The sequence below is a fragment of the Danio rerio genome, chromosome 2, assembly GCF_049306965.1.
Source record: "Danio rerio strain Tuebingen ecotype United States chromosome 2, GRCz12tu, whole genome shotgun sequence".
In the NCBI taxonomy this organism is placed as follows: Eukaryota; Metazoa; Chordata; class Actinopteri; order Cypriniformes; family Danionidae; genus Danio; species Danio rerio.
Genome location: NC_133177.1, coordinates 43,422,303 through 43,434,573, shown reverse-complemented (window position 1 = coordinate 43,434,573; position 12,271 = coordinate 43,422,303). Strand labels below are relative to the sequence as shown.

General features: G+C 33.9%; 1 protein-coding gene across 8 annotated transcripts in view; it reads right to left on the bottom strand.

Moving 5' to 3' along the window:
• Nucleotides 1-12,271, bottom strand: part of epha4b (eph receptor A4b) — a 248,000-nt gene that overhangs the window by 164,389 nt on the left and 71,340 nt on the right. For all 8 annotated transcript variants that reach the window (XM_073920825.1, XM_073920799.1, XM_073920805.1 and 5 more), the window contains 1 exon segment: nt 3,731-4,391. In XM_073920825.1, the coding sequence (XP_073776926.1) occupies nt 3,731-4,391 (661 nt within the window).

Genomic DNA, 12,271 nt, shown 5'->3' with positions numbered 1-12,271 from the left:
TAATAACTGATTTATTTTATATTTGGCATGATGACAGTAAATAATATTTGACTTGATATTCTTCTAGACACTTCTATACAGCTTAAAGTAACATTTAAAGGCTTCACTAGGTTAGGTTAACTAGGCAGGTTAGGGTAATTAGGCATTATTGTATAACGATGGTCTGTTCTGCAGGTTATCGAAAAAAAATTAGCTTAAAGGTGCTAATAATTTTGTCCCTAAAATGGTGTTTAAAAAATTAAAAACTGCTTTTATTCAAGCCGAAATAAAACAAATAAGACTTTCTCCAGAAGAAAAAATATTATCAGACATACTGTGAACATTTCCTGAATGTTCAACATCAATTGGGAAATATTTAAAAAAGAAGAAAACACTTCGAAGGGGGCTAATAATACTGACTTCAGCTGTATGTGAGATAAATATTTGAAGAGTTCAGATGCAAAAAGCTCTAAGTGCCTTCTGAAATTTCCATCGAAAATGAACATTTTTCTCAGCCTCCTTTGTTTATGTTGAGATATTTCACTTTAAAGACCAAGAAAGGGACTTATGCTTTGCCATAAGTGTGATATTACTGAACATACACACAGGAACCTGATAAAAAATGCTAATTTTAGAGGGAAATTTCAGACAGCATTTAAAGGTTTTTGTATCTAAACTCTTCAGTTGTAGAAAATATATTTAAGCAAGCATATTTTAAAAATGTTTTTGTATACTTTGGTAATATAGTAGATATATATGTGTTTCACCATATGGATTTACCTCTATAGTTCTTTATGTACAAGCACCTTTTGAAGAACATGTTTGATTAATGAAATTATTCAATGGTGCCAAATACTGTTTGAATTACAAAAGTTGAATCATTCTGTGATATCTACATATTAGGTATAAGGCTTAGGGTAGTTCAGAAATTATCCAGAAATTGTTTTATATGCTCATCTATTAGCCCATAAAACCCCACAGAATCAGATGGTCCATATTGACCGTATTTGGAAGGGTCATGAATATTATTGAGTTCTGCTTTAATGCAGCCCGCATTGCTTGCTCTTTCTGTCTCTAGCTCACTCTCTTTCTTAATTCAATTGAATAATAATTTATTGGAATGACAAATGTTACAAATGTATTGCCAATGCATTCATAAAATTTACATTAAAAAGAACATATAAATTTAAAATAAATAGTATAAATAGTAGTATAGTATTATAATAAATTGTATAATAATAATAATAATAATAATAATAATAATAATACAATAAAAATACAACAAAAATATACAAATAAATATTTTCTCTCTCTCACTCACACACAGACACATAGACACAAATAAATGTGCAAAATAATCATACTTCATTTGTCAAAATAAATGTTAACAAGCAGAGCAGACGCCCCGTTAAATCTTTAACATAACTTCAGTATTAACGTATTAACCCAACAGATGAACACGCTTTGTTGTTTTATGCTACAGTTACCTTTAAACAAGGCAAAAAGTAAACATTTGAAAATAATCAAATACAGCTGGCATCTTTGGAGCAAACTTTTACAAACTCACACACACACACACACACACACACACACACACACACACACACACACACACACACACACACACACACACACACACACACACACACACACACACACACACACACACAAACACACACACACACACACACAATACAAGCAAGACTGCCTGCTGGAGGCCTATGGATTTGCAGAGCAAGTAAACAGAACAGATAGTCTGTGCAATGCTATGTCTCAATAATTTGTATCCTGGAGCACAAATACCTTCCCGAACACAGGCAACCAAGGCACAGAGTGAATCTGAATGAGTCACTAAAGCCCTCAGCTACTTTCACTGCAAATGTATTTGCATTTGCTCACAAATGCACACACGCACACATATTTCAGAAGCAAACAATGAGACTGCAACTGAAGAGAAAAAACAAAAAACAGATAAAGGATATTTTCTCAGTTTCATCAAAGCAGAATGTGTAATAATATCCATTAAACCCACCAACAAAAACAGAGAAAGTTGTATTTTGTTAGAGTACCTAAAAAGTATTTGTGACTTCAGCCACAATCAAAATAAACAAATATTGTTAAAAATAATTTAAACACCTTAGAAAAAAAATTAATACTTGATCAATCCCAAGATTTACGATTTAAAGTTTAAATATAATATAGTTTATATAGTAAAACACTTTCCTGAATAAAATAAAAATGTGGCATGTTTTAAAAACTAAATTATATTGATTTTAGGGCAACACAATACTAATGCTTTAAATTCAGAAGAGTTACAAAATCAATAGTTAATCTATTTCTTTTTTTAACATAATTCTCGAATTTAAATCACAATGAACAAAAAACATTTCTTATTATGACCAATAGTTACTTTAGCAGGAAAAAGCTGCATGATTATTGCTGAAAATAATAAATAAGAAGAGATAAAAAAACAATATTTCATGTAGTCAATCTAAAGCCATATATACTTGCAAAATAAAATAAAAATTGCAAGCAAAAAATAAAGTATTGAGCAATAAATAAATAAATAAATGCAAATCTCCAAAAATTGCAAAGCAAAACTTAATTTTTGAGAAATAAAAATAAAATTTGCTAACAAAAAATAAAGAACTGCAAAGGGAAGAATAAGTTTTGAGAAATAAGAATGAAGTTTACAAACAAAAAAGAAAAAAAATCAAGCAGTGCAAAAAAAAAAAAACTAAAATATTTGCAATTTAAAAATACTATATTATTTATATTTGCAAAACATGTATTGCATATATATATATATATATATATATATATATATATATATATATATATATATATATATATATATATATATATATATATGCATATATTATTTTTTTTCTGCTTGATTTTTTCTATTTTGTTTGCAAATTTCATTTTTATTTTAGTTTTTATTTTTGCAGTTTTTTTTTTTTTTTTTTTTTTTTAGTAAGCAAAATCAAAAAAAAATCAAAAAATCATAGCAAAATAATACTTTATTTTTGGGTTGCAAATCTTTCTTTTATTTTGCAAATACTGTATATATTTATGGCCCTAGATTAACACCATAATATTTGACCTATTATTTTATTTGATCCTCAATTTTAAATCACAATGAATACAAACATTTCTTATTATGACCAATGTTTTTTTGTTTTTTTTTTTCTAGAGGAAAAAGCTGCACAATTATTGCTGCCTTTAGTTTTTTAGTTGAATCAAGTTAACTTTTCTAGTCATCAAACTGTCTTAAAATATGTTAAAGTAACAAAAACATTGTTTTTTACAGTGTGCCAAAATATTTTTATATTTATATTTTAAATTTGAAAGCAATGTTTTGAAAACAAAGACTTATATTTTACTCGAACCCATACCCAATAAATCCAAGTCATCTCTTAATTTTAACAATATACAGTATAAATTGGACTTGCTCTATAGGAATTACGAAATTATTAGTGTTTTACCTTTTTATAATCAATGATCTAAAAAAATATATAAAAATAAAAAATAAAATAAACATACATGATTAAATATCCAATACCAACATGTAATATCCAAACAAAACTACTGTACGCACCCTTGATTTTAAAGTAAAAGTCATTCAAAAGTCATTCACAACATTGTATAACCAATATAATACGTAAAAAGTTTCCAAATACTTTTTTGGCGTCACTGAACATCAAACATTCCCAACATAGCAGTAAAATCCACTCAATCTTCAACTTACCCTGACAGTAGTCCTTATTCTCTTCGAAGCCCGGCTTGCAGACGCAGCGTCCGATGGGCACCAGCCATCCACCATCTCCACTGCAGTACATCCTCGGAGCCTCAAACTCCTCCGAATCATTCACACAAGACCCTCTAACCTCCACCAAAGCGGAATCTCCTCCAGTCACCGTATCGGGAAACTGGGCCAAGTTCAACACCGCCAGAGGACACTTCTTATAAAAGACCCTCAGAGACACCAGCGCGATGCAGGCTCCGACATCTTGGAAAGCCAGATAAAAACCCTTCTTGCTCAAGTTATTGATGTCCCGGATTTCCGTGTTTAGTTTCATGACCCGATCACCGACGTCGGTCTGTGTGAAGCTCTCGTCGGCGGCGATGGTGTCAATCTTTATGTACTGGCTCTCCTTGATGAACCACAGGTTGGGGTTGTTGGACTCATAGTAGTACATGTTGAAGGTTTCTTTGCAGGTGCCGGGGACTCCTGGCAGGCTGTTGCAGTCGCGCAGGGTGAACTTGATCTCGATGTAGACCCGCTGGGCTCCTTCCCGGGCAATGTGCCGAGTGCGAAGCCAGTTATTCTGACTGGCCTCCATCACGTTGCAAACCTGGTAGGAACGCATGGGGGTGTTTCTCTCGTCCATCACACTGATTTCCTCCCACTGAAAATGGACAGAGGAATTGTTAGCATTACAAAAGAAGAAAAAAAAAAAGATGGACTAGAATGTGTCTGAGTTTTGATACAACTGGTGACATTCATGTCTCTTTAAGTTGTTTTGTGGAATCAATGTTTTGAATATTTATTTTAGAAAAGTTTATGTGTGTGTGTGTACTAGGGGTTGAACCGACTAATGCTTGCCATGATGATTTCTGATTGACGTCAACTAGTCGCTAACCAACATGAGCAGGATTTTGAGCAGCTTTCTAGCACACACTGTCATAGTGGTAAAATACACATTCGAGCAAGTCTCTGATAAGGCTTAACATTAAAGCCTTTGTCTTTCAAGCGTCATGTTTTGTGAAATAACTTTACATGAATCTGTGTGCTGATGACGTATGCATTACTTCTGCACTAAAATATCTGTGATTGTTGCATTCTTACTAGAACGTGCAGTGGTCAGTGTGTTGACTGCATTAATTTAGCAGTAAACTTAGCCGGGTGCTAATGTTGCATTATCAACAATATGAAAGTGTTGACAATAAATTTGTCCAAAGACATGCAGTACAAGTGAATTGGGTAGGCTAAATTGTCCGTAGTGTATGTGTGTGAATGAGTGTGTATGAATGTTTCCCAGAGATGGGTTGCAGCTGGAAGGGAATCCGCTGCATTAAACGTGCTGGATAAGTTAGCGGTTCATTCCGTCTAGGCAACCCCGGATTAATAAAAGGACTAAGCCGAAAATAAAATAAAATTAATTTACATAAAATGTAATTAAATTAAATTAATTAAAATATATATATATGTAAAAATGACAACATTCTTATTCTGGCCTGTACATACTTGTACTTACTAAAATATTTAATAGAATATTTTTATTTTATAATTGATATGTTTTATCAAAGTTATCACCATATTGTTATTTAATTAAATTTTAATTCTCGTATTTTTATTTAATTAATAATATCTAATTCTGGCAAATGGATTAGAAATGTAAAACAATTAGTTTAATAAGAACAGCAGCAAACCATATGTTAAGATACAGTCTTTTATTTTTTCACCAAACGATTATTATTCTAAATTTACATTTAAATTTACATTTAGTCATTTAGCAGACGTTTTTTATCCAAAGCGACTTACAAATGAGGACAAGGAAGCAATTTATACAACTATAAGAGCAACAATGAATAAGTGCTATAGGCAAGTTTCAGGTCTGTAAAGTCTAAAAAGGAAAGCATTAGTAATTTTTTATTTTATTTTATTATTTTTTTTGAGTACAGTTAGTGGTATATCCAGAGAGGCAATTGCAGATTCGGAAGTGAAGTGGATTTACATGACAAGATTGCTACACTAAATTAAATTACATTTCACTTCTTCTATAAATCATGTAAAATCTTAAATTTTTTGCTTATTTTTATCTATATGTTCATGTATTTTATATTGAGAGGTATAATGTACATTTTTTGAACACATAGATATGTGGAGTTAAGTTGTACATCTGTATGTGTGTGTCTATGTGCGTGTCAGTTGTTTAGGCAGTGATAGACAGAGTATCTTTGAGGGACTCGTCTCCCATCATCTCTTGCCATCTGCTTCCACTTGTCTAAGGTTCCTTCATTTGGAACACTTCATGCATAAGTAACATTTCACTCCTTAAAGGGAGCGAAAATAAACCATCCTGTGAGTCTTGGAGGGGTGGGCAATTTCTTGAGCGGCTGCTTCTCAAAAAAGATTCTGATTTGCTTCAATAAATTCTATTCCTTCTCTGTATAATTTGCCTCTGAGATGAGCTGGAGCACCGCCGGCTCTGTTCTAAGTGATTCTAAGGATTCATTCGAGCTGCTGATCAATCAGCGAATAACATACTAGACTTCAAATACTACGCATTTAGTGCTTGAATCGTTGCTTGACCACTTGAGCCTCCCACTCGAAGGCATTCCTCATCATTTCTGCACAAGATTTCTTGAACAGTGCATGATGGGAGCAATCCGCTGTGACTGCAAGAGGACAGGGAACGTCATGGTTGGTTCTTTTAAAAAAGCACTGTGTTCTTTTCTGAAGAATTCACTGTTAACATTTCCCAAGAGAACTGACTGGCAACAGTTCACCAGTAACTTACTGTAAATCAATGACAGCAAAAAAACTGTATTTACATTTACAGCACCATTTACCTTGCAGTATATCGATTTACAGTACTGTATGTATATATTTAATGTACAATATACAGTAAGTTACAAAATGCAACTTTAAAATACAGTAACATACTGCATAGCTGTCCTACAGTAAAATACAGTTCATATTACAGTTAAATACTGTGCAATTTACAAAAATTATTAACAGTGTTATCACTGTTACCGTACGTTCACACCGAAAGCGGCGAGAGCGTCAAAGTAGCCGGAAGTCATTAATTTTCAATGTGAGCCGGCGGCGATAATAGGCGAGGAGCAGCGCAGCGCGTCTTCGCCAGCGTGGGCGTCGAGGAGAGTTGAAATCAAGTCAACTTTATGGTAATGAGCTATAACACGGTTCGCCGGCAAGCAATCAGAATGAAGACGTCCACCGCTTGGTAGGAGTTCAGAGAACACAGACCTGTGAACTTTGGTTCCAACCAAAGTTGTTCCCAAGGGTTTGATGATTATGGTCGCTGGATTTCCAATTATGTACAATGTTTTCTTACAGGAACATACATTAAATACGTTACTGGCGAGTTACTGATGTAACTCGAACTGATGTAACAGCAAAAATAAAATAAATTAATTATTTGGGGAAACAAATATACTGGGCGCTAATAGTTCTGACTTCAACGGTATGTGAAACTTTTCAAAACCACATAGAAACCTTTCCTTTTATATTAAATCTTTGTCATCTTTGACATGTTTTTAATAATAGGTTGATACAAAATCAGCATAAAAAGCATTCCTGAGACTTCCAAAATAATAGACTTTTGTTACTTTTGCAGGTGGTTTATGTTTCTTCTGTTTGTTTTCTTCCTTTGAACACATCTTCAATAATCACATTTGAATGCCAAAGTGCAACCAAAGCATAAACCACAACAAAAGGAGCACAAAAGAAGTCAAATGGATTTGGGTAAACGACGATGGCATTTTCTTTTTTGACGGGTGAGCAAATACTTAAAAAAAAAAAAAAAAACTGTGACTGGCAGCTGAATATGAGAGCACATTTAAACAAATGGTCAAGGAGACAAAATTACATCAAATAAAGACATTTACCACAGCAGTGCATTTGATTTAAAGTACAGTTAAAGTCAGAATTATTAGCGCCCCTGTATTTTTAGCCCCCCTGTTTATTTTTCTGCAATTTCTGTCCAACAGAGAAGATTTTTTCAACACATTTCTAAACATAATAGTTTTATTAACTCATTTCTAATAACTGACTAATTTTATCTTTGACATGATAACAGTTAATAATATTTTACTAGATATACAGCGTAAAGTGACATTTAAAGGCTTAACTAGGTTAATTAGGCTAACTAGGCAGGTTAGGGTAATTAGTCAAGTTATTGTATAATGATGGTTTGGACAATCGAAAAAATATAACTTAAAGGGGCTAAAAATATTGATTTTAAAATGTTTTGAAAAAAATGTAGAACTGATTTTATTTTAGCTGAAATAAAACAAATAAGACATTCTCCAGAAATAAAAAATATTATCTGACATACTGTGAAAATTTCCTTCATCTGTCAAACATCATTTGAGAAATATTTAAAAAAGAAAAAAAAATTCAAAGGGGGCTAATAATTCTGACTTCAACTGTATAAAGTATTTTATACTCTGCCTCAGCACTGTCTGGAGCGTATGATGTCATAGCACAATGAGAGCGTTTATGACAAGTTGCCATTAGCTTATAGCTTTAAAAAAAAAGAAAAAAAAGCGATCGAGGCTCGGAGGTCAATTACCAGCGCAGTTTGGTTATAAACTGAGCCATATGCTGACTGGTGGGAATGGGCGGACATTGCAGATCAAAGTGACACAGCCACTTAATGTCTCGTGCACGTTCTTTCCCTTCGAGTGCAATAATTATGACATCTGAAGGAATATTTATATAGGGATAAAGGCAGGTTTATGCCTTTCTGTTTATTTATCTTCAAGAGCCGGTCTGAACTCAACCGCTACGGAAAGTTTCTTTGTCTCGATTCCTGAAGTATTTTACCACAGATGGGTGGTTATACAAAAGTCTAGAGGGTTGTGTTACACACTATGCATCTCCAGACGCACATATACAATTTAGTTACGCATTTTTTGCATGCCATGACATCTGAAATAAAATTGGCCATGTGCAGTTGATCTATTAGTCCACGAAACTAGCTAACCTCTAGCAAAAAATAAACAAATCACACACAGAGACGTTCATAAATCCCCGTCCAGCTAGCTCAACACACACTCACAATTGTTAAGCAAAAAAGCAGGTTATTTGGACAGGAGGTAAAGCTTAGCCACTCTCAATCAATGTAGCGGTCAAAAGTGTGACGTCTTGTTAATTAGCGTCTCCAGTTAGCCGCTTCCCCCAGAGTCTCGTCTGAAATACCTTAACTCCATTCCCCAGTCACCCTTCACAGGATCACTGCACTTTGAAGCCAGGCAAAAATGTCAGATCAGGGGGTCTGCTTAGCCCTTCATTGGCTTAACTTAATTGCAGGCCCACAATCATCTGGTAGTTTAAGATACTTAAGTGCAATTGACTTTAAATCCCTAAAAGGACGTCTGTTTTTTTTTTTTTTTTTTTTTTAAAGGGAGAAAGCCCCTTTTTTTGAGGACTTGTTATTAGGGCTACCTGCTTTCTATCACTCTAGGTGAATTACTTCTTTCTATTTTAGTAACAGGCACGCACACATACTCTGAAACGACCGTGGCTGTTTTAAAAGCTATCCAAAACAAACCTTCCACATCTGGGACAGGGAGAGCCGTATTAGTCTTGACCTGTGAGGGTCAAGTGGCAGTCGGTTGAGCCAGTAAGGTAAATATCCAACGGAGGTGAAGCGGCTGCTTTGGAAACACATCGGCTTTCCTGTGAGCCGCTTTCAACAACGGCGCACCGTCGGTGGGTTCAGTGGGTCACGGGTCGCCACAATAATCCGTAAGTATGAAACACAAGTCGTAGCTGGGAGACCTGATTTAGCCTTACACTTCAGTCGCATTAAATAACTGCCACACCAGCAAAACAAAGAAACTCTCGCTATCAATGAATCTAAGGTAAATATGGCATTAGGACAGAGAGGAATGCTCGCTGAAGAGTTTAACTGATGTCATGTGGAATCCCAATCCATTAACAGACCTCTAAGTAACTGTTAATTCATGGCTAAATTTGGTTGCTGTAAAAATGGAATATTATCTCCTTTAAAGATGTTTAATAGTAAGTGTTTTTCCGCTGATAGAAAAGCACATTTTTGAATATGGAGTAATGCCAAAAGACAATATTGGGACTTTGACAACATCTTACTCCTGATGTTTAATGATTAATCATTAGATTATTTCAACTAACAATGTTGAAAAATCTGGTCACACTTTTCACTTAAATCAGGTCATACTTTTTACTTATGTTTCATTGTATTTACAAACGTAACTATTTATGAACAACACTGATAGCATTTATTAATCAAAGTTTGACATTTACTAATGCATTATTTAAATAACAATACATGCTTGTTAATATTAGTTACTGCAAAGTGTGTTAAAATGAACAACTGTATTTCCATTGACCATGACTAACAGGGACAATACTGTAATAAATGTATTTTTATTGTTTGCTCATGTCACTAAATGCATTATCGAACATTAACTAATATAAACTTGTTGTGAAGTGTTACCAAAAATCTACAGTAATGAGTAATGAAAAACATTTTTATCCATATTGCACACATTTTTATACATATTAATAATAATATTGGCTTGTGTTTTTAACATCAGTAACATTGTTGAGTTATATTTAAAAAGTCTTACAAAATTATTACAAAGCATTTTCAGTTTCGGTTTTCAGACAAGTTCATCCTGAATTTTATGTTTCAACCCACAAAAATAATTGAGTTTTTAATTTAATTTAATTTAATTTAATTTAATTTAATTTAATTTAATTTAATTTAATTTAATTTAATTTAATTTAATTTAATTTAATTTAATTTAATTTTATTTAATTGTATTTAATTTAATTTAATTTAATTTAATTTAATTTAATTTAATTTAATTTAATTTAATTTAATTTAATTTAATTTATTGTTTTAATTAATTTTCTTTTCAGCTTAGTCCATTTATTAATCTGGGGTCCCCACAGCAGAATAAACCGCCAACCTATCCAGCATATGTTTTACTCAGTGGATGTCCTTCCAGCAGCAACCCATCTCTGGGAAACATCTATACACACTCATTCACACTCTTACACTACAGACAATTTAGCCTACTCAATTCACCTCTACCGTATGTCTTTGGACTGTGGGGGAAACCAGAGCACCCAAATGAAACCCACACAAACACGGGAAGAACATGCAAACTCCACACAGAAATGTCAACTGACCCAGCCGGGGTTGTGAATGCAGTCCGAGCCCATCCAGCTTCAGTGTCAGTAACAGAGTGCGTAGACGAGATCAAGTTGGACTCGAAAGATTTTTACTATAATTATAGCAAGTTAAAGACATGAGAAATCCTGAAGGGGTTGAGTAGCTTATTGGCAACATATCAGCGTGTTATGCAATGCAATACTCTGTTATGCAAGTCTATTTCTTGTGATTAAAAATTGATGATAAAAATAAAAAATAAAATAAATATATATGTATATTTTGCAGTTTTTGTTATTGCAATTCACCAGAGGCCGCTGTGTACACTTTTTCAGACTTCAAATTTATCTCACGAGTGTTATTCGTGCCTGCTGTTCTCACGTATATCCACTAGAGGATGCTGTGGACTGACTAACTGACAGACTGACTGACCGAATGACTGACCCACCCTCCTCCTTCCCTAAACCCAACCATAAGTGTTTTCAAAAGCACAATTGACCAACCCACCCACTTTCCTAAACCCAACTGACAGTTTTAATGAGCAATCTAGAAAAAGAAAACCCCTCCCCTGATTTTTACCCTGTTATTTACTTATTTATTTTATTTTTTAGCTACTTTTTTATATCTTACCCGCTTTCTGGAACCGTTCTTTGCTCAAACCTTGTCGTCTTGGCTAACTCCTCTCTGCCTGCTAACATACATGGCGAGCTACTGGTCAAACTGGTAAGTACGAAAAGGAATAGCGTCATACTGCCCTTGTAGCACTCCTTTCAAAGACAAAATGCAGCCATACGTACTTCTGGTACATAATTTGCAATCTCCTGAAATGTATATAAGGCTACATTTTTTAGAATGAGCCTATGTTGTATAAAGTGGGACCACAGATCCAAATAGAAATTCAGTCTTGCTCTCTAAAGATACTCCATTCATCTGTTTTGGAGATGCTGATCAGTTCACTCCCACTACAGCAATCCAAACACTCCAAGCCATTCGCACAAGCTAATCTTCTCTATAGAAATGTAAGAGACCTGCAAGAAATGCTGTGACTATTAAACATGACAAATCTCTAATCTGAGGCTTGACTTGTATGATGCATCTTGCTTGGAGTATTTAGCTTTAATACTTCAATTTTAAATGTCATTCAGTGTTTGCATGCTCTCTCTCTCTCTCTCTCTGGGAAAAATGACGCAGTCGGGATGGTTATTGACAACATTTCAGCCTGTTATGCAATGCAATGCACTCTGTTATGCAAGTCTAATATTTCTCTGTTTGGGACCATGGCTTCATGTCTGTCACGCTATTTCCAGCAAAAAATAAAAAATATAAATAAATAAATAGAAATGTAAATTCTGCTCGTCTCCATATTTAGCCGTCTCGTA